The sequence below is a fragment of the Pelodiscus sinensis genome, chromosome 10, assembly GCF_049634645.1.
Source record: "Pelodiscus sinensis isolate JC-2024 chromosome 10, ASM4963464v1, whole genome shotgun sequence".
NCBI classification, from domain to species: Eukaryota; Metazoa; Chordata; order Testudines; family Trionychidae; genus Pelodiscus; species Pelodiscus sinensis.
The window spans coordinates 8,225,253-8,249,015 of NC_134720.1; the positions used below are offsets into that span (position 1 = coordinate 8,225,253).

Genomic DNA, 23,763 nt, shown 5'->3' on the forward strand with positions numbered 1-23,763 from the left:
ACTCAGGAAGAGAACACTGACGTTACCTCAATAACAGCCCTCCGCCCAAGGAGAGAAGCGACTAAGGCAAAGCTCATCAGGGCGATGCACAGCTGCCCATGCTGGAGGAAAAGGCTGCCTGGCTTGTGCTCCATTCTACTACCAATGCCCTTGGGGACCAAACATCTCGATACGCTTAGGTCATTCCACCAGTCTGGTGCTGGGGAGCTGAAATCAGCAGCCAGAATCCTGTCTTAGTTGAGCCTTCAGTGTGACAGGTCAGCAGCTTTTTCTACATAATAGGCATGTGGGAGTGTTTATTGGTTAGCCAGCAAAGACTAGAGCATGTAGTAAGTGGAGGGTCTGCAACATAAAATCAGCAGGCCTGAAATCTAGTGAGCAAGACTTTGGCTCTGTGAAGCTACAAGCAGGAAAGAGGCTTGGCTAAAAAGAAATGGCACAAGCAGGGTCAAGCATAAAGAACACCAAAAGGTGCCAGGCACAGACCATAAAACACACTCCAGAGGGTTCGTAACAGAACACCTTGTTAAGAAACAACAACAGCACACACCCCACAAATATCAGACATACTGACATAGGTTCAGGACTGGGTCTAAATTGACAGCGTGATGGATAGTAATGGAAACCCCCCTGGCATGAGGGAAGGGGTGGTAACTAGCTAACAGAGAGTGGCAACCTGATACATCAGGAGTGACATGTACCTTGTTTGTAGCTGTGTATAACAGTGCTCGTTGACTGATCATGGGGGGACACTAGAATCCAGAGTGTTTAGTTGGGCATTAGTCCATTGTCACAGTGCACACAGGGGCAGCGGTGAGTCTGTTCACTAACAACTATCAGTGTACCTCACTTGGCAATAAAGCTACTCGGGTGCTTTTGATCCTTGTCTGATTAGTGGTCTCTCAGAGTCTGTTGTGTTCAGGCGCTAGACAGGGGAAGCACATTCATGCAGCCAAAAGTTTATCATCATGGATGGGAGCCGAGGACCTGTCAGGAACTCTTTGGGACGACCCCGCCTGACTGGCGACAGGGCAGAGTCCCTGCTCTGGCCTTGCGTCAGAAGACATCACCTGACCCCAAACAGGGTTGATGCCCACAGCTCTCGGCACTGCCTTGCCGTTGGGTCAGCGAGGATCCCAACACGTGACAAGGACAGACACAACGCGCAGTTTCATATATTCCAACAGGGGAAATGCTTTATAAATATATTCCAAAAAGTTAGACACACACTTACTAGCTTCTCCAGTCCAAGCCCTGATGATTTATCATCAGTGACAGCTTTCCCCCGTCTTTTCTTAGCCTCTCCACTGGATGTTTTTGTGCTCATTTTGGGATTTCCACAACCTTGGAAAACCTAGAAAAACCCAAATAAAAAATTCCTTTATATTATGTTTCAATAGCTTCACCCATTAGCTTCTGCCATGCGTTCGTTAATTCCTCATTTACTCCCACTCCCCTGACCTTTTCGATTATGACCTTGCTTTTGGACATGCAATTATGCATTTTTCTTTTGTGATTCTAAAAACTCACCAGGGCTAGAAGCAAAAGCCAGGAACCGCGCCACCTTTCCCTACAAGACATCCTAGTGTGCTGGCCAAGCACGCCAGAAGTGCAAACAGCAGCTTAATCCCACAATTAGGCCAACACTGCCAATCTATGGATAGTAACACAGATCATCACTAATCCACCAAGAGGTTCTTACAGGTAGCACCACCGTCTACAAGGACGGTTACCTAATTGGATGGGAAAGCTGGATGAGAGAATGACTTTCTGTTCATAATTACACCAGACCATTTGTGAGACGCTTGTTTCTAATGTACCATATTGGACTTAGGCAAGAGCTACATGGCAGCTGATTCATCACCGCAGTGCCGAAGGTAGAGTCTAATGCTGAGCTCTCCCTCTCTCCCACAGCTATTCTACAGACTGCGCTTTTTAGTATTAACCTGTGAAGATTTACAGTCAAACATTAATATTAAAATCACTAAATATTAAATTAATATTAAAATTCACGTTTGCTCTCACTGACACCAATGAACGGGTATTAATGGTTTATTCTCTGCTATGGTTTATGAAGCAATAAACTGGGGAAAGAAACTGAGACTGCTTTACTTAATCACCAGCTTGAAAAAACACCAGGCCATTTTTTATCCCATATGTCCGATACTATTAGACCATAGTATAGGGTTATATTTCAGGACCACCTGTTGTTTAATTTAAAATGCATAATCCCTGAGGCCAAAAATTCTGAGCACTGGGACAAAAGTCCTAAATCTATCTGATATGCAAAGCCAACTAGAACAGCCCTGCTTTTGAAGGAAGATGTGTTCAATAAATATTTATGTTCTGTGTTTGGAAAGATGCACGAGGATGCTTCTTTCCAAACACAGAACATAAATGACAATGAATACATGGGGGGAGGGGGGGCTTCCGTGGGGATACAGAGGCAACAACATGAGGGGCAGGGGGGCTCCAAAGGAGCAGGTGCCAGCAGGAAGCCTGCTTAAAAGCTGGCTCCCCAAGCACACCCGCTCCTGCCTGCCCCCCACCCTCTACTGCTGCTTTGGATACAGAGGCAGCGGGAGGGGAGGGGCTGCGAAGGTTAAGCACCCAGGCTCATTGGTTAACTGTGTACACATTTAGACTATCACATCCCTACTTGTGGCTGGATGTTAGAGCCAGACAAGTCTGAATTACAAATGAGGCACAAAATGTTCAGTGTGGGTGAGGAACCACTGGAACATACTCCCACGGGAAGTGGTGAAGTCTCCATCTGTTGATGTCTTCAGATCCAGACTGGCTGCCTTTCTGGAAGAAGCTTGTAGTCCTGTACAACACAGGGGTACGTGGGTGGAATTCTCTGTCCTGTGGCAGATGGGAGGTCAGACTAGGTGATGAAATGGGCATTTCTGGCCTTACACTCTATGAATCTGTGAGATTTCCAGCATCTGCCTATGGCTTCTGGATCAGCCGAAGAAGGAAATACTTCACGACAAGAGCAGCCTTTCTGTGCTTGTTTAGTTTCCTGCCTCAGACACTGAGGTCGAAAATTTACCCAAGTCATTCTGCATTCACTAGGTGCTTTATCCAAATTCACTGGGTCCTTATCCAAATTCCCACATCCCTCTTGTTTCGCCTGTGAGCACCCCCTTATGCACAGTGATGAAGGTGCTGCCGACTCCTTGCAGCTCATATTGGGTAAGCCGTGACTCTGTATTCAGCACTCTACAGGACAGACACAAAGGAAACCCTGATCCTCCCACCAAGGCAATTACAATGTGGATTGAGACACACAGCTGGAGGGGGCCAGAAGAGGGTGTGGTCTTGGCAGCAGATATGCTTTACAATACGGGGCCTTCCCAACAACTTTAGCCATCTTGTTCTATGAGCTTTATGAGTTGGCGGCAGCGGCAAGTTGGTGTTTTGCATAAAAAATAAGTTTTAAGGACGCATTTGAGCAGAGAGTGTGGCACGGTCATGCATTCTGGGAGGGAGGGGTCTACACTGCAGGGCTTAACTTGAGAGCCACGTCAATTGTGCATCTTATTTCAAAATAGCTTATTTTGAAATTGGGAGCATCTACACAGCACTTATTTCGAAACAGAGCACTCTTCCTTCGACTTCCCTTGCTCCTCGTACAGTGAGGGTTAAAGGAGTCGGAGTAAGGAGTCCTCCAGCTTGACAGTATTTCAAAATAACTGCCTGCTGTGTAGACATGGACTAAGTCATTTCAGAATAGCGCTAGTTATTTCCAAATAGTGCTGCAGTGTAGACGTGAGTACTGCAAACAGGAAAGCCCAGCAGCTTGAAGTATAAAAAGAAAATTATTGTCAAAGTATCACAAGGCAGTAAAAAAAAGGTCCCTCCCAAAGTGAACTGCACTCTCAGGAAGGATAACACTAGTGAGTGCAGCTTAATAAGAAAAACAGGACACAACCTGCGGGAAAGCAGAAAGTGAGGTCTCTGAATATCTGGTCATTGTTTCCTTCACCGAGGAGAGGAGCTTTGACTAGTGACATCATTATAACTGGAACAGTCCGTGTTCTGACTAGGTTAAGACAGGTTCTAAGATCCATTTAAATATGCACAGAGGGACTCTGCAGCCACCCTGCTAGTAATATTATCGATTGGCCAAAGTATTCCTGCCAGAATTTAAGGAGACCATCTTTAATCTAGACTCTGAAAACAGAATCTCAATACTGTACAGTTTTGCCATTAACTTCTACTGCAGCCATGGGCCACTTCTGCCTCAGTCTCTTCATCTGTAAGCTTGGGAATGATCCTACTTAATTATTTGACTCTTGGGCATGTTGTGAAGATTAATTAGTGTTGACAAAGACCATTGCTGAGGAAGAGTACTAAGCATTCAGTACATTTTGTCCTGGAGCAGAAGAAACTTTTACAGCATTGTTAGATGGGCAACCTGATGTGTCTCTGTATTCCTGTCTGTGAATGGAGAGCTGCCTCTTTGGGATCCTCATTTCCCGTGATAAGCCCCCACCCCCAGAATGTTCCCTGTCTGAGGCCTGCTTGTGTGAGGGCAGCCACTGCCTGCATTTAGATTATTTAATATCGCTGTCTGTCTGAGTTCATTTACTTGCGTGTCAGTATTAATGCTGTGGCTGGATCTCATTGTTATGGCATACCTAGTTACTAAGAGCATGCTCAGAGCTTTTTGTAGGACTCCATTTCACTGTTATTAAAACCAACCAAATAGCTAAATCAATACACATGGGCTGTGTCTACACTGGGCCACTTATTCCGGAAAATCAGCCGCTTTTCCGGAATAAGCTGCAAGCTCTCTACACTGGCCCTTGAATTTTCGGAAAAGCAACGATGATCTACTGTACAAAATCAGCCGCTATTCCGGAAAAACTATTCTGCTCCCGCTCGGGCATAAGTCCTTATTCCGGAACATTGTTCCGGAAAAGGGCCAGTGTAGACAGCCCAGTAGTCTTTTCCGGAAAAAAGCCTCAATTGCGAAAATGACGATCGGGGCTCTTTTCCAGAAAAGTGCATCTATATTGGCCACAGACACTTTTCCGGAAAAAGGGCTTTTCCGGAAAAGCAGCCTGCCAGTGTAGAAGCTCCTTTTCTGGAAAAACTGAAAACGGAATAGTATTCCGTTTTAAGCATTTCCGGAAATTCATGCCAGTGTAGACACAGCCATGGGCTCTGTGGTAGCCTCTCCTTTTCAGAACCATCCTGCCTTTGTCAAATCAATGGTTTCTGTAGCATTCTTGGAAGGGCAGCAAATTCAGGCTCCCTCAGACCACCATAACAGATGTCTGGAGATTTGAGTGGCCAAATGAGGAGCCAGATGCTTTCCTTTGGACCTGCAAAATTGTAAGAGGAGAGAGAGAGAGAGACACCAGCCCGTTTGCATTCCTGGGAAGCAGCCACGTCTCCTGCCCTATGTCTGGAATCTTTCTGTTTTAGATATATTATCCTCTGAAACAAGTGTGGACAGAACGTGCATTTGGAGCCATGCAATGTAATGGCAGTTCTGTTGCAATCCAAATATTCCATCTGTCTACTCCTTCTGGTGCAAGATCTTTAAAAATTGTATGGAAAGCATTTAAAACATTGTATAGAAATTCACTGTGGTAGTTTACTGTTTATAGTCCTGTTACTGCGGTTGGTGTGAACCATTCTTTCAGGGAGATAAAAACATAGAAAAATAAAGAAAAACACTTCATGGCTTTTATAGATCCATTTCATTCCTCTATTTCTTTCTTCTTATAATTGATTACTCTATCCCTGTGTTATATTATCATTGTGTTTTGTGCTGCATTGGTATTTCTATCCGTCTCTGTGCTTGGTCTATCATTGACTTATCTATTTGCCAGCTAGCTTCAGATTCATTTTCCATAAGAATCTGTTGGTTACAGCACTTCAGAGTCATGGGAAAGGCAGCGAGGTTCACGAATACAAATTATTCTGCCGTTAACATCAGCCGCAGTGGGTTGTTGAGCAACAACAGTAGAGAAAAGACGCTAGCTAGAAGTGAATTCTTTCCATATATATGCAGCTAATGTGACAAAGTCTGCTCTGAGTAATAGCTGGGCAAACTTTTATGGGCAAGACAATGAGTCCAGTTGCTATGATGGGGAGGAGACTATTTTAAGTACACACTTGCTGTACAGATGAGACTGGTTTAAAACTTGTACCTGATCCAGGATAGCATCTAAGAAAGGGGAACGCCCCTCTCCTCCCAAATAGAACATCTCACTTTTCTGGAAAAATTACCTGTACGTGACGGCTTGTGCGAACTTCCACACTCTGTAACTCTATTTCCCCCACAAAATGATGGATGCACCTGACAGCGCTTACATACAAATAATCTAAAATCAGTTTAGAAACTTTTCTTACCTACAGCGTGTCCCCAGGATGTGAAATCACACTTCCCACAAGCAGAGAGCAACAGAACTAACGTTTAGTACCACTACTTCCCGAGCACCCAAGAGAACGGCAGCTCAGATGTGGGCAAGCGAAGTGGGAGACCCTTGGTCGAACCCTTTGTAGAATCCCAAACCTGAATGTGCATTTTTCAGATACTAATTCTTGCAGCTTCCTATTATGGAAGTGAAGAACCTAAATATTTGGATGCACACAGACTTCTGTAACGTGCAGAAGTGTAAAATGTAGCCATTTTAGTGGATATGAGATGAAGTAACACTCACTCATTCCGCCAAAAAGAAATCTCCACCCTACTGTATTTCCAGTGCTTTATGCTACATTGCAGAGTCTCTTCTCTTATTGAGCCAGATGATTTATCGGAGTAATCCTGACCATGCTAATGAAAGCCACTGTCCACTGAGACCGGGATGGGGAACCTAAGGCTTAGGGGCTATATGCACCCCCTGGCTTGCCTGGATCTGGCCCCTGAGGCTCGGGGCTCCCCCCAGCATTGGGGAGCCCATGCTGGTGAGACGTGTTTTTTTGATTCTCACTTGTGTGCAGCCCGACTGATTTTTCTGTGGGTCAGTGGCCCCTGACCCAAAAAAGTATAAATCAGGGTTGGGGAACCTATCAGATGAAGCCACACTCTCTCTGGATGCAAGCAGCAGTCTGCAGTCTTTTATAGTTTATACAGTTTGAAATCCAGGATTTAGCTGTCAGGAGTAGGGATGTAAGTGACTACTCGATAAGCGTAAGAGGCGTGGGGGAGGGGGGAGGAATGGGGCTGGTTGTGGTGGTGCTGTGTTTTGTTTCCAAAGGTGAGCACTGATAAAATTTCTCATTCCCCTAATCACTAAAGCATTTGATATGGTCTCACATGACCTTCTTATTGATAAACTAGGGAAACACAGGTTGGATGTCCCTGGTCCGGCACCTTTGGGACCTGATTGGTCCCAGATAAGGGATTTTTCTGGGCCAGGGGAGTTCATTTCAGCACTCTACCCGCTGGCTTCCTGGCTCCCCCTTCAGCCCAGCTGAGCTGTGCCCTAGCTCATACCTCCTCCCCAGCACAGCTGAGCCGCATGCTGGCTCCTGACATCCCCTACAGCACAGCTGAGCTGTGCACCAGCTCCCTGTCCTCCCCCCATGTGGCTCTGGCCCCTTTCAAAGCCCAACTGGGCCATGCACAGGTTCCCGGGCTCCCACCAACCTGCAGTGCACCGAGGGACTCCGATCCTGGAACACCCGTGCTCATGCCAGACCATGGATGTTGCCAGACCAGAGAATCCCAGATTTTAGAGGGGCAACCTGGACAAACTAGATGGGGCTACTATAAGGTGGGTGAATAACTGGCTGGATAACCATTCGCAGAGAGTAGTTATTAATGGTTCACAGTCATCCTGGAAGGGCATACAAGTGGGGTTCCACAGGGGTCTGTTTTGGGACTGGTTCTGTTCAATATCTTCATCAATGATTTAGATCAGTGTTTCTTAAACTTTTTAAGACTGAGGAACACAATTTTTTTTTCTGGGGAACGCCAAGGATTTTTTTGTCAAGGAAAAAAAAAAAACCAACAAAAAACAGGCTCCCAGGGAGATTTTGTCAAGCAAAACAAAAAAACCAACCAGGGCAGGGTGTCTGGCCAGGAGGGAGGGCAGAGGAAGGGACCTGGGGCAGGCGGGGACTTGGGGCAGAATGTCAGAGCAATCTGGGAGTGCGGGGTCTTGGAAGGAGGAAGGGAGTGAGGGGGGTTTGGGTAGAAATGCCGACTGTCCCCACCAGATTAAATTCTTTCACTTCCCCACCAGGCTGGGGAGGGGCACAGGGGAAAGAGAGCAGCAGCGCACGGGGGGCAATAGAGCCCAAGCGTGCCTGGGGGGGGGGGCAGCAGAGTCTGAGCGCGCCCCAGGTGGGGGGGAGGGCAGAGCCTGAGCTGGGTTCCCCGCAGGTGGCAGTTTTAAAACGCTAGGGTCCGGGAGCGGCTCCTCGGCTCTGACCACCCGTCCCCCTCTCAGCAGCCGCGGCCGCTTGGGCATTGAGGAGGAGGAGGCAGAGGAGGAGGAGGCAGAGCGCAGCAGTGGAGGCCCCGAGGGACGGGCCATCCTGCGGGCTGGTGTGTAGGTGGGACAACCGCTGTCTATGGGCTCTGCAGGGGGCGGCGGAGCAGAATTGTTTCTGTTTTCTCCGCGGCACACTGGTGTGCCACGGAACACAGTTTGGGAAACGCTGATTTGGATATTGGCATAGAGAGCACGCTCATTAAGTTTACTGATGATACCAAGCTGGGAGGGGTTGCGACTGCTCTGGGGGATAGGGTCATCATTCAAAATGATCTGGACAAACCAGGGAAATGGTCTGAGGTAAATAGGATAAAGTTTAATAAGGACAAATGCAAAATACTCCACTTAGGCCGGAACAAGCCGTTTCACACCTACAGAATGGGAAATGACTCTCTAGAAAGGAGTACTGCTGAACGGGATCTAGGGGTCATAGAGGATCACAAGCTAAATATGAGTCAGCAGCGTGATGCTGTTGCAAAAAAAGTAAACGTGATTTTGGGATGCATTAATTGGAGTGTTGTGAGCAAGACACGAGGAGTCATTCTTCCGCTCTGCTCTATGCTGATTAGACCTCAATTGGAGTATTGTGTCCAATTCTGGGCACCACATTTCAAGAAAGATGTGGAGAAATTGGAGAGGGTCCAGAGAAGGGTAACAAAAATGATTAAAGGTCTAGAAAACATGAGCTATGAGGGAAGACAGAAAGAATTGGGCTCATTTAGTTTAGAAAAGAGAAGACTGAGAGGGGATATGATAGCAGTGTTCAAGTATCTAAAAGGGTGTTTTGAGGAGGAGGAAGAAAAATTGTTCTTGGTCTCTGAGGATAGGACAAGAAGTAATAGGCTTAAATTGCAGCTAGCGAGGTTTAGGTTGGACATTAGGGAAAACTTCCTAACTGTCAGGGTGGTTAAACACTGAAAAAAGTTGTCCAGGAAGTTATGGAATCTCCATCACTGGAGATATTTAAGAGCAGGTTGGATAAACATCTACCAAGGATGATCTAGACAGTGCATGGTCCTGCCATGAGGGCAGGGGACTAGACTTGATGATCTCTCTAGGTCCCTTCCAGTTCTAGTGCTCTATGATTCAATGATTTCATGATAACGGTCAATAAAACAAACAAGTGATGAGTCAGATTTTGGCTCTGGGAAATTTCTGCGACTACGGGCAACATGCACATTCCCCTGGTTAGGACAGCAACAGAGATGTCACCTTACTGCACACTAGGCCAGAATATGGAGTAGCTGTGCTGTGGGGTTTCACTATTTGTTATGCTGTTTATTCTCTGCACAGTTTTATTCCTGGCCTGGGAGGATCAGATCAGATTAGGGGAGAGTTTTCCCCCCACAATCTAAAACATTGAAACAAACTTGAGAAGGCAATAAAATCCACACCACCTCCAAAGGACCTTGTTCTGTGGACCAGATATTAAAAGGTCTCTGTTTCCACCACCAAGGTATGAGGATAGCAAGAGTGGTATTGAGGGGCATCACCTGATGCTCAGGTAACCAGTTTGTGGGTAGACTCATGCACAACGTTATGAGCCAAACCTCTATCACAACTGTAACCAACTGCTGGCCACCAGGATGGCACTTGTATGCACAGATCCAGCCTGAAGAGTGGGGGGCATCAGCCAAGAGTACTGGTTGGGATACAGTCCAAAATGAACTGACCCACTCTGCACACAAGACACGCTGAAGTCCCTTCATCCCACTTCCTACCAATCAATTCACATTTTCAAGAGGTGCTAAAATACATTTAGTTTAAATGGAAACTGAGAGTCTCTCTTACATGTCTCGTTCCCCCAAATCATTCAGAATCCAGGCGGCAGGCTTTACGGGATCCAAAGGCCACTGGGAACGAGAGACTGTGCCCATAAAGTCATCATTTTCAAAAATGCTCAGTGCTGCCTTAACTCTGCTCCTATTTAAGTCATCGGTAAACTTCCCCCTTGACATTAAGGGCAGCAGGATTGGGTCTGTGCTGAGCACAGCTTAGTCTTTCAGCTTTGCACTGTGTCAACAGCCTTTGGCCAAACCAAGGTTGTCTTGGGCAAGCTGAGCACCGCAGGTGCCACCCCTCCAAACCAGAGACACAGAATGGCCCATATGTGAGTGCATGGTGCGCACATTTCTGCTTTTTGCCTGGAAACAGGGCTAACCCTTGGGCACATTTTCTGTGTGTTTCCTTCTTTCCCTGGATAAGAAAATAAAAATCCCAGCTGCTTCCTTTCAAAAGTTTAAATAAAGCCTTTGATACGGATGATCAACTGCTGATCGTTCAAAGGCATCGCGACTGGCAGTAGCTCAAGAGCCTTGCTTGACATTTCACAAGTGACCACTTCAGAGAAACGCCATGTGTAGAAATGAACCAGATGTGAGTCGATTCCTTTCAGCGATTCCAAACGGCGCTCACAGACCGACATGAAAAGGGAAGCAGTGCGGCTCTTAAACCGCACTTCCCTCGCTCGCCACCCTTCCCCGTCTGTCATACTCGTCCTCTCAGCAGTTTGTCAGTGCCCAACTTCTGCTGCTTGGCTCCACACGCCAAGACAGGCAAGTGCACTTTGCTACAATGAAGATGCAGTTCAGACACTTGTCAAATGCACTCTGCTGCTCCAGTCAAGGACAGGCTGGAACAGAAGTATCCACCTGCTATGAGTGCCTGCATGCACAATAGAGGCCCTCAGTGCACACGGCAGTTCAGATGGTTTTCTATTTCCCCAGATAATAAAACACTTTCAATGGTGCAATCTGAATAACAATGGCAAGGTAGGTGGCTTGGTGGTGGGTTGGTGTGAAAACAGGAACCTGGGAAGGGTGTTCGCTTTACCTACAGCTGTGGCACGGGCTTTTGATTAGTGAGTTACATGGGCAGAAAGTGGAGATTAATGAAACAGGCCTTGGAAATATGATTCTTGTGAGGCTCTGAGCCCCAGCACAAGCTGCGTCACAGGGCAGTTGTGTAACAACTCTACCCCCACATAAAGAACGGTTACTAACCTCGTAACCGTGATTCTTCGAGATGTGTTGCTCATGTGCATTCCAATGAGGTGCGTGCGCGCAGCATGCACGCGTTGTCGGAAGTTTTTCCCTCAGCAGTACCCTTAGGGCCAGCGGGGAGCCCCCTGGAGTGGCGCCGGTATATCGGCCCATATATACCCCTGCTGGCCCCTTCACCCTCTCAGTTCCTTCTTACCAGAATACTCTGGAGAAAGGGCGGCGGGCAGAGATTTGGAATGGACATGAGCAACACAACTCGAAGAATTACAGTTACAAGGTAAGAAACCGTTCTTTCTTCGAGTGATTGCTCATGTGCATTCCAATTAGGTGACTCCAAAGCAGAACCTATGGAGGAGAGCCAGATGTTGAAGCTACAGAGGAGTGGAGGACCGCCCTGCCCAGGGGAGCGTCTTCCCTTGCTTGATGTGTTAGCACATAGTGATTGGTGAAGGTATGGACAGAGGACCCTGTCACGGCTCTGCAGATGTCCAGGATGGGGACCTGTGCTATGAAAGCGGTGGAGGCTGCCACAGCTCTCGTGGAGTGCGCTCTAAAGGGTGGAACCGATACACCCACTAGGGAACTGCACTCCTTGATACAAGTGGTTATCCAGGAGGAGATCTGTTGGGAGGATACGGGTCGGCCACTCGCCCATTCGGCGATGGCCACAAAGAGTTGCGATGACTTCCTGAATGGTTTTGTCCTGTCTAAATAAAAGGCTAATGCCCTGTGCACATCTAGAGTGTGTAAAGCCTGTTCTTTCCCAGATGCAGGTGGCTTGGGGTAAAAGACCTGCAGGAGCTCATCCTGGGAGGTGTGGAAAGAGGACACCACCTTGGGCAGAAAAGCTGGGTGGGAGCAGAGCCTAACCTTGTCTTTGAAAAACACCGTGTAGGGGGGGGATCTGAGGTAAGTGCCCTGAGTTTGGATACCCACCTGGCAGATGTGAGTGCCACCAGGAGAGACACCTTATATAGAAGGGAACACCAAATGAAATTAATGGGTAGCAGGTTTAAAACTAATAAAAGAAAGTTCTTCTTCACACAGCGTGTAGTCAACCTGTGGAACTCCTTGCCAGAGGAGGCTGTGAAGGCTAGGACTATAACAGAGTTTAAAGAGAAGCTAGATGATTTCATGGAAGTTAGGTCTATACAAGGCTATTAGCCAGGGGATAAAATGGTGTCCTTGGTCTCTGTTTGTCAGAGGCTGGAGAGGGATGGCAGGAGACAAATTGCTTGATCATTGTCTTCGGTCCACCTGGTGCTAGCCACTGTCAGCAGACAGGATACTGGGCTAGATGGACCTTTGGTCTGACCCAGTACGGCCATTCTTATGTTCTTATGTCGCTATTGGTTCAAACGGGGGTCCCATAAGTTTGGAAAGGACCAGGTTTAGGTCCCACTGGAGGATGGACTGGCGAACATATGGGTAGAGCCTGTCCAACCCTTTCAGAAACCCGTTGACCACTGAGTTAGCAAACAGAGCTTTCCCTCCTTCCCCTGGGTGGAAGGCCGAAATGGCCGCCAAGTGAACCTTGATGGAGGAGGAAGAGAGGTTCCGGAGCCTGAGGTCTAACAGGTAATCAAGGATCCAGGGGATCGCAGCTCGCCTTGGGTGTACCCCCTTCTGGGCAGCCCAGATACAGAACCTCCTAGTGGAGGGCTTCCTGCTACCCAATACGACTTCCTGGACCCGCTCTGAGCACTGAAGTTCCTCAGCCGTTAGCCACGGAGCTTCCATGTTGTCAAATGCAGCGAGTGCAGGTCCAGGTGGCGGAGCCTGCCTGAGTCCTGAGTAATCAGGTCCGGGAGCAGCGGGAGGGTCATGGTTCTCTCACATGGCAGGTTGAGGAGGGCTGAGAACCAGTGCAGGGGTGATTAAAATCAGGGATGCCCTGAACTCCCGCACCGAGTAAGACCTTGTGGATTAGCGGGAATGGTGGGAAGGCGTATAGTAGTCCCTGCAGCCAGGGGAGAAGGAGAGCCATGTCCCTGTCCCATGAGGGAGCAGAATTGATGGCACTTTCTGTTCTGCTCTGTGGCAAAGAGGTCCAGATGGGGAGACCCTCACGCATGGAAGATAGAATGGGCTACATCCCACCTCAGAGACCATTCGTGTCCTGTAAAGGACCTGCTCAGTTTGTCCGCCAGGAAGTTTTGGGAGTCCGGGAGGTACGAGGCCATCAGGTAGATATCTGCCCTGATGCAAAGTTCCCACAGGTGAATCGCCTCCAAGCACAGGCGAGGGGAATGGGCCCTGCCCTACTTGTTTATGTACACCACCGCTGTCGTGTTGTCTTATAGGATGAGAACAGACTTGCCCTTGAGGTGGGGAAGGAAAACCGCACAAGCCAGTCGGACTGCCCGGAGCTCCCTGATGTTGATATGCAGGGAGATCTCGTCCGCAGACCACATATCTTGAGTGTGAAGGTCTCCCAGGTGGGATCCCCAGCCGGTGTCCGATGCATTTGTGACGAGTCGGGTGGATGGTACCGGCCTGGAAAATGGTACCTCCATGGATATCTCTGTCTGGTTGGTCCACCAGGTCAGTGCAAGGAGGACAGAAGCGGGGACCATCACCATCCTGTCCCATGAATGGACGACTGGTTGTGGGCTCATGATAGCCACATCTGTAGCGGGCGCATGCGCAGCCTAGCATGTTGCACTACATAAGTGCAGGCGGCCATGAGACCCAGGAGGCACATGCAAGTCTGGGTGGTGGTCACTGGAAAGTTCTGGAGCTCCCTTACCGCTGCCTGTATGTCGATAAACCGGGACTTGGGTAGGGAGACTCTTGCCGATGTAGCTCCCACGAATTCTATTAACATTGTGGGCGTTAGGGATGACTTGTCCAGGTTTAACAAAAGACCTAGATCGTCGAAGAGTGTGCACACCATGGTGTTGTGCGTTTGCACTTGCGAGCCCCCCCTAAGGAGCCAGTCATCTAGATAAGGGAACACCTTGGATACCCCTTTTCCTGAGTGCAGCGACTACCAAGGGGCTGTGGAAATACCAAATGGGAAGGCCGTGAATTGGTAGTGGTCTGGGCCCACAGTAAATCTGAGGAATTTGCGGTAGTGGGGGGCAATGGAAATGTGAAAGTAAGTGTCTTTTAGGTCGAGGGCAGCGTACCAGTCTCTGGGGACTAGTCTCTGGGGAATTACAGATGCCAGTGTTCCCATTTTGAACTTTGCTTTGGTGATGAAGGATTTGAGGGCTCTTAGGTCCAAGATAGGACGCAGGCCCCCTTTGGCTTTTGGAACCAGAAAGTAGCGGGAATAGAACCCCCTCCCCCGAAACTCAGGGGGAACGTGTTCTACCACTCCATCGTAAGGAGATTTTGGACCTCCTCTTGAAGCAGAGGCTCGTGAGAGGGGTCCCTGAAAAGGGACGGGGTAGGGTGTTGGGAAGGGGGAGGGAAGTGGAAAGGGATTACATAACCCCTTTCCACTATCTCGAGCACCCAGCAGTCCGAAGTGACCAACTGCCAGGCTGGAGTAAAGAGGGATAAACGGTCCCAGAAGAGAAATGGGGAGACTGGAAGGTTGCCTTCGTAGGTCCCATCAAAACCCCTGACGGAGGGTTTGTCGGGGGACCCCTGGTTGTCATCAGGGTTCGGGCAAGGGCAACGCCTGTTGTTCCTGCCATTACCGCTTCTGCTCCTATGGCAGGAGAAGTCAGTAGGCGGACCCCCCTGGGGAGGTCTTCTAGGAACATTCCTAATGGGGAAGGGGCGCTTCACGGTAGCCGGAGTGTGCATGCCCAATGATTTTAGGGTAGCATGGGTGTCTTTCAGGCCATGGAGCCTCTGATCAGTTTGCTCAGAAAAGAGCAAGGAGCCTTCAAAAGGGAAGTCTTGTATGGTGTTCTGAACTCTAGGGGAACCCCAGAATCCTGTAGGCAGGAACTGCGGCGTAAGACCACCTGGAGGCCATTATTTGGGCAGCAGCATCCATCATGTCTAGAGCCGCCCTGGAAATCATTTTCCCCTCCTAATGGAGAGCTTTGAGTTCTACGCGGGACTCTCGGGAGAGTAGGTCCGTGAATTTGTCCATTGAGACCTAGGTGTTAAATGCATACTGGGACAAGTGGATCTGTTGATTTGCAATGTGGTACTGGATACCACCGGATGCATAGACCTTTCGGCCTACCAGGTCAGTTTTCTTAGCCTCCCTGTTCTTAGGGACAAGGGTGGGCTGACCTTGTCTCTCTCTTTGATTCATGGCTTGTACCATGAGAGAACCCAGTGTGGGGTGGGAAAAAAGATGCTCCATTCGGAGTATCTCCATTCAACCGGCTTATTCGTAAGGGGGATGGATGCAGGAGTCTGCCACTAGGCTTTGGAGATCTTGGCCACCGTTTTGTTAAATGGGGAGGGCCATTCTAGAGGAGACATCCACGTGAAGGATGTCCACTGTGAGATCAGAGTCATTGGACACCCTATCCGTCTGGACTCCCAAACTTTGGGTCAGACGTCGGAGGAGGCCCTGGTGGGCCCTGGTGTCCATAGAGGCCATGGATGGTTCAGGGTCTCCCAGAGCCTCGTCAAGGAAGAATGATGATGATCCCTTTCAGACTTCTCCAACGGATACCCTTGAAAGTGCCAGATCCTGCTGTGTGCCAGTGGACGAGGGTGGGGGAGGTTGGCTCACCGGAGCCACACTCCCCAAAGCACCAGGAGACTGCTGGACGGGGGGCAGTGACTGGCTAGAGGTTGGCATCTGACCAGTGGGGTCACCGAAGGAGGGGCCCGAGGACCCGATGCAACTGAAGCTGACCTGGAAGGGGGGTTTTCCTGGGCTTGGTGATATGCCCAAGGCGTCCAAAATGGCCACTGGGCTGGAAGTTGAGGAGGCCTCGATTGCTGGAGCACCAGTACTGGGACTGGTTGTGTCCATTGCTGCCGGTATGGACGAGGTGGACTATGGTGCCGGGAGCAGTGCCGCGAACGTGAGCGATGCCGCGACTGGGACCGGGAGCCCCAAGACCACCAGGTGGATTCCTCCTCGGAGTCAGATGTATAGTCCAAGGTGGACCAGGGAAGAGCCGACACCATCTGCGGAACAGCTACGTGCCTGGCTATAGGCTCCGGCTTCCCCGGGTGTCGAGCTGTCAGTAGTGGCATAGTGGTGTGGGCATTCGGTGCAGAGGTAGGTGCTGGAACGGTGTGAGCCAGTGCCGGGGTATGGTACTGCGGTGCATCTGGTGCCATGTCCTGATGGGGCACCATGCGTAGGGATGCGCTGCTGGTCAGTGCCGCAGGTGGTGCCGGTGGAGCCAGGAGGGGAGGAGAGGGCGGTGGGCCCGGGCCTCTGGTGCTGTTGTCTCGGGTTGTTTTGATACCCGGTGCTGGGATGTTCCGTGTTTCCTGGAAGGTGTTGGAGTAGGGGGCGGCAAGGGGGAAGACTCTATGAGCACCCTTGCCGCTTCTAAGGCCTCCAGTGTGGAGGGTTTAGGAAAGTCCTCTAAGGAGCTCAGCTCCCTATGCTGAGAGGATGGTCTGCCTGACCTGGAAGGTCTGGGCTCCGGACTTGCTGGCACCATGTGCCCCGCTGAAGGGCGCACGGAGGGTGCGTGCCTAGCAGGAGGCCATCCCCTGTTAGGCCGCCTACTCTTCTGCGGTGCAAGAGACTGAGACTGGTGTCGAGGTCTCTGCGGTGCTGGTGAGGCACGGTGCAGGGGGGAGTCCCACACTGACGTTGGTGCGCTTTGAAGACCCGGTGCCAACTCTGGTGCCAGTACCGGCTGGAGAGCCACCTCCATAAGGAAGATCTTAAGACATTATTCTCTCTCATGTTTCATTCGTGGCTTGAACGCCTTGCAGATTTTGTAGGCTTCAGTGAGGTGCGTCTTTCCCAACAACTTTAAACACAAGGAATGAGGGTTGCCTTGGGGCATAGGCTTGTGGCACTTTTTGCAGGACTTAAAGCCTTGTGGGCTGGGCATGTCCTGCCATGGATGCACAGCGCGCCGCGGTGGGGAACAGCAATGAAAACAACAAAGAACAACAAAAGAGTCTTTAACTTAACTGCAGGTACTTAAGCTAACTGAAGAATCAGAGAACAATACTGAAAACAACTATCGCTAGAAGCGCTGAGGGTTGTTCCAACGACCGTCATGGCGGTAAGAAGGAACTGAGTGGGTGAGGGGGCCAGCAGGGGTATATATGGGCCGATATACTGGTGCCACTCCAGGGGGCTCCCCGCTGGCCCTAAGTGTACTGCTGAGGAAAAAACTTCCAACGACGTGTGCACGCTGCGCGCACACACCTCATTGGAATGCACATGAGCAATCACTAGAAGAACAACCCTACCCCATGAATACAACCCACTCAGCCAAATGTTTCCATTTTCCACTGTTCCTGTAGCGGTCAAGAGAGCTTGTCCACTGGGTCAAGTGTAAGGCAGCCCATCAACTTGCTGTACCTAGCTCAGAGAGAATTCGGACCCCCCCTTGGCTACAGAGGTTGAGGCTCCACAATACTCCATCAACCACGTTCCCCAGGGATTCAGAATTCAACACCATGCTGTACTCGGCCTGCACGTATCAAGTTGGTTTGCTGGAGGCAGAGATGGGGAGGAGTCTGAGTCAGAAGCGTTTGAGGTTTGCCCATGGGGAGTGACTGGTTTCTTAAAAGAACCTGCCTCCTGTGTGTTAAACAAATGAATGGTATTGGAAGAATATGCCCAAGGCTGTAGCCAGAGCACTCTCAACTGATTTAATATCAACTTCAGGCAGAGGTATCAGCTCCTTACCTTGGCTGTGATAGAGTCTTTGTTTTCCTGCATGTTAGAAATGGCCTCAGCAATCCTGGTGTGAATGGTGCCAATCACAGTGTCTACATTGGATGGTCCATCAAACCGGTCAGCTACCAGCATCATTGAGTCTAGTAAAGCAAGAGAGATGGAGACACGTGTTTAAGTACATCAATTTATAGTGCAACTTCAATGTACATACATTTATATGGAGAGGAATCAAGCACTTGCCCCTCCGCAGGTGAAAGAAATTCTTCAGTGACTTCAGGTACTGGTGGGTATATTTTCAGCAGTTTTACTCTCTGAATTTGGCAACATTCAAAAGAAGGCCCTGCTATCCAAGTGCACTAGAAAGGGCACCCCTAGTGCTAGATGAATGCCATAGAAAAGAAACAGCTGTTACAACCTCTCTTTGCAGACTGCCACGACCTTACAAAGTGACCAGAGAACACTTACCATTGGAGAGAGGAATTTGTACGGAAATGTAAAGCAAGGATCTTGATCGAACCCTCCCTTACTGACTACATTCAACTTTCAACCAAGTGCCGCAATGAATGGAACTTCGAGATGGTGTTTACCCGAAGTGACCAGAGAAGGAGTTTATGGGTAATAGCACATGTGTGTGGCTGGCATGGCCAGGAAGGAGAGAGGGTAAAAATAAATCTTGCTCCCAGTGAGTACTTCCCAAGCAGCACCGTGGATGCGGGTGCTCTGGCAGGATACAGAATGGCTAACAAGGGAAAACAGCTGTCATGATTATGGGGGTTAGCCAGCAGCCTGGGTATTAAGGGGTTAACTACACCTAGCCAGGTGGAGTGACCAATAAGAATGTAGGTGGGACTTTTCAAACTGGGACAAAGGAATTTGGGCTTTTTTCTTTTTTTCTCCCTTTGGGCTCGCTGAGGGAGTTCTCTGCAGTTACAGAGAGGGACAAGCATGTCTCTCTCTCTCTCCAAGACACCATTCTTCATTTTCTGTAAGTAGGGTAAAGTTTAGGTAGTCTCGTTAGGTTTTATTGTTTTAAGGATTGGGTATGGGATCTGAGATCTGGCACTGTGTAAAAGATGTTTTGGCTTTTCTTTGTAACTAAGTTTTAGGCCCATGGAGTTTCTCCATGAGTATATTTTGTTAACTCCCTATCTAGTCATTATGGTTGCAACAGGAATATTGTTGTAATAATAAAAGTTCTTTCTTTTCTTTTTATTAACCTGGCAGTGGTTAATTGTGTGCCTTGATTTTTATTTTAGGGGTAAGATTTCCCAAATGATCTTTCCCCTGATTTCTTTATCACATTTGGGTGGTGGCAGCGGAAGTTTTATTCCCAAGATCTAGGTTTTTGAGATCTTGGGGGGAAGTTTTATACCAAAGCCTGGTAGATAAGGCTTTGGGGTACACTTGCTGGCCCCCACCTCTGCATTTATCATGCCAGAGTGGGGAAGGAGCCATGAGAAGGAGTTTATGGGTAATAGCACATGTGTGTGGCTGGCATGGCCAGGAAGGAGAGAGGGTAAAAATAAATCTTGCTCCCAGTGAGTACTTCCCAAGCAGCACCGTGGATGCGGGTGCTCTGGCAGGATACAGAATGGCTAACAAGGGAAAACAGCTGCCTCACAAGTGGTGCAATAGAGCAGAACACATACAGCTAAGCAGGCCAGAGGGGAGGAGAGGTTAGGTAGGGGTGGGTGAAAAGTATCAGCTGCTATTGATTTGGGCACCTCACAAGTTCAGAGGCTGAAATGACAATGGATCTGAGCAGCACTAGAAGCTACTAACTGGATCTGTGCCTTGTTGGATTGTGCTGACAACACAAGCTAAAGCAGAAGCAAGTTTTACACATACATCCAGTGTTGGAAATCAAAAGAACACAGTGCTCAGAAAAGCTGATATCCTGAATATTCAGGGAGACCAGAGTCAATCAAGACCTTACAGGTTAAAGGAATAGGTTAAAAAAGGGACTGTTTGTACACCACCAGCTGGAGGTACAGAATGACTGAAAATTGCCATCCAGTTCAGATTCTTCTTTTGAGAATTGCTGTGCAAAGTCTCCTCTTGATGTTTTTGTCTTTATTAAGAGAAGCCTTTCAGCTTCCTAGAAATGCGGCTCCTGCTTTATAAACATTGTATTGCTCTCTGTGTTTATTTCATTTTATAGATCAGTGAGTGAAATACAGCAGTCTGAAGAGTGAGTGAACTGCTAGTACCGCATGGCTTGACATAATCACAGGTACATATAAGCCGTGCACACACACTCCCTTTTTCCACCCCTGGACATGCTATGCCAATGCATCTCAGCCCTGTTCTACTATATCCCGGTGCTTTCTGAAGCAAGCCCACTGCACTTCCAGTCCTGCCATTGCATTTAAATCCTGAACTGCATCCCCTGCGCTCTTTGCTATTTTCCCTGTTTGCATGTTCCAAAACAGCAAATGGGATGTCTCCGGCACTGAATATTACACACCCAGACACAAGAAAAGATATAAAAGTGTAAATGAAGAGTCCTGAGGTTTCTTATGAACCCTGTGCGGTGAGACCATCATAATACAGACTCAGCAGCAATGCCAATTAGCATTGCTTTCAGTTCTGACCACATCGTTGGGCACAAAAATCTCTCATTACCATGTGTACTGGCACCTCTACTGATTTCAATGAAACTAGACCATTGCATTGCATAAAATCAGACTGTAGAGAGAACAAAATGTTTGGAGTCCCTGTTATTTGCCACAAGGAAAAAATGTCTGTCTCTTCTAAGCTATCTTTTTCTTGCCAATATATGGAGGATCGTATCCGGAGGTCCTTAATTTAAGAGCAACCATTGACTTAGAAGAGACTGAACAAGTTCTATTCTAAGTTTTTCTGCTCTACCCATCATCTTGGTATTAGACTGTTCCCAGGGAGTGGTGCACTGTGGTACAAATGATTAATCAGCACGAGTGTGCATTGCCAGCATCATTCACGCCTCACCCTCGTGCATTCTGTACCCGTCACACTTCATGGTGATATTGTTATACAGAACTTACATTTATTTCCATTAATACTGCTTTCTGTGTCTTTAAACTGCAAAGCCAGACTCCACTGTACCAGGACCAAGAGTCCAACTGTCAAGGGCTCAAAGAAAGAACAAATAATGCTTTTATAGTAATCAATCTGGGCCTAATCCAAAACTCTCGTAATCAATGGAAAAACTCCCACTGGCTTCAAAGGGCTTGGGATGAGGCACACACAGCATATGTGGTAACTTGCATAATAAAGGGCTTGAGACAATGGGTCTAGTAACACACACAACTCAGCTGACAGAACGCGGTGCTGAGACAAACAAGCAGACTAGAGCACAAGTTAACAAAAATAACAGTTTGTGCTCAGATCTTGTGCTCAGTTCCCTGTTCCAACCAGGAAAAAGGACAAAGTAGCAGACAAAATGCTCGGAGTCCCTGCTATTTGCCACAGGGAAAACATTTCTGCTACTTGCGCACGTCTATAGTGTGAGATTTGGCAGCTGCATAGTCACAGAATCATAGAGCTGGAAGACACCTCAGGAGGTCATCAAGTCCAGCCCCCTTCCCAAGGCAGGACCAATCCCAACTAAATCAACCCAGCCAGGGCTTTGTCAAGCCGAGGCTTAAAAACCTCTAGGGATGGAGATTCCACCACCTCCCTAGATAACCCATTCCAGTGCTTCACCACCCTCCTAGGGGAATAGTTTTTCCTAATATCTAAGCTAGACCTCCCCTACTGTAACTTGAGACCATTGCTCCTTGTTCTGCCATCCACCACTACTGTGAACAGCCTTTCTCCATCCTCTTTGGAACCTCCCTTCAGGAAGTTGAAGGCTGCTATCAAATCCCTCTTCACTGTTCTCTTCTGCAGACTAAACAAACCCAAATCCCTCAGTCTCTCCTCATAGGTCATGCGCTCCAGCCCCCTCATCATTTTGGTCGCCCTCCGCTGGACCCTCTCCAATGTGTCCACATCCTTTCTATAGTGGGGGGCCCAGAACTGGACACAATACTCCAGATATGGCCTCACCAAGCTGAATAAAGGGGAATAATCACTTCTCTGGATCTGCTGGGCAATGTTCCTCCTAATGCACCTTAATATGCCATTAGCCTTCTTGGCTACAAGGGCACACTGTTGACTCATATCCAGCTTCTCTCCACTGTAATCCCCAGGTCCTTTTCTGCAGAACTGCTACTTAGCCATTCAGTCCCCAGCCTGTAACAACGCTTGGGATTCTTCCACCCCAAGTGCATGACTCTGCACTTGTCTTTGTTGAACCTCATCAGATTTCTTTTGGCCCAATCCTCTAATCTGTCCAGGTCACTCTGGACCCTATTCTGGCCCTTCAGTGTATCTACCTCTCCCCCTAGCTTAGTGTCATCTGCAAACTTGCTGAGGATGCAATCCATCCCCTCATCCAGGTCATTAATAAAGATGTTGAACAATACCTGTCCTAGAACTGATCCTTGAGGCACTCCGCTAGAAATCGACTGCCAACCTGACATCAAGCTGTTGATCACTACTTGTTGGGCCCGACAGTCTAGCCAGGTTTCTATCCATCTTACAGTCCATTTATCCAATCCATACTCCCTTAACTTGCTGGCAAGAATATTGTGGGAGACCGTATCAAAAGCTTTTCTAAGGTCAAGGTATATCACATCCACTGACTTTCCCATATCCACAGAGCCAGTTACCACATCACAGAAGCTAATCAGATTGGTCAGGCATGACTTGCCCTTTGTGAATCCATGTTGACTATTCCTGATCACTTTCCTCTCTTCCAAGTGCTTCAAAATGGATTCCTTGAGGATCCCCTCCATGATTTTTCCAGGGACTGAGGTAAGGCTGACTGCTCTGTAGTTCCCTAGATTGTCTTTCTTCCCTTTTTAAAAGATGGGCACTACATTTGCCTTTTTCCAGTCATCTGGGATCTCTCCTGATCTCCACGAGTTTTCAAAGATAATGGCCAAAGTATCTACAATAACATTTGCCAACTCCCTCAGTACCCTCAGATGCATTAAATCTGGGCCCATGGATTTGTGTATGTTTAGCTTTTCTAAATAGTTCCTAATCTGTTCTTTCCCCACCAAGGGCTGTCCACCTCCTTCCCATACTGTCTTGCCTAGTGCATTTGTCTGGGAGCTGACCTTGTCCATGAAGACAGAGGCAAAGAAAGCATTGAGTACTTCAGCTTTTCCCACATCATCTGTCACTAGGGGTATGTCTAGACTGCATCCCTCTATCGGCAGAGGGATGCAGATTAGGCAGGTCGACATTGCAAACGAAGCAGGGATTTAAATATCCCATGCTTAATTTGCATAAGAATGGCCACCTTTTTGCTGACTTAGCATTTTGTCAGCAAAAAGCAGCAGTCTAGAGGGGGATCTGTCAAGAAAGAAAGCTCTTACTACATTTAAAAGGTAGAGGCACAGTGGAGATAACGAGTGCCCCACCCCCATTATCAACTAATCAACTAGTTGACAAAAATTCCATCAACTATTCGATTCGCTGATTAATCAAAATATAACATCTCTCGTTTGGATGCATTTTA

The 23,763-nt window shown here is 48.3% G+C and overlaps 1 protein-coding gene across 1 annotated transcript in view; it reads right to left on the reverse strand.

Annotated features, from left to right (window-relative positions):
• The window catches only part of GPC1 (glypican 1), a 340,184-nt gene that overhangs the window by 6,221 nt on the left and 310,200 nt on the right, over positions 1-23,763 (reverse strand). Inside the window, exons 5-6 of the mRNA XM_075937488.1 lie at positions 18,219-18,349; positions 1,235-1,354 (exon numbers count right to left, since the gene is read on the reverse strand). Coding sequence (XP_075793603.1) covers positions 1,235-1,354; positions 18,219-18,349 — 251 coding nt within the window. The remainder of the gene's footprint in view (positions 1-1,234; positions 1,355-18,218; positions 18,350-23,763) is intronic.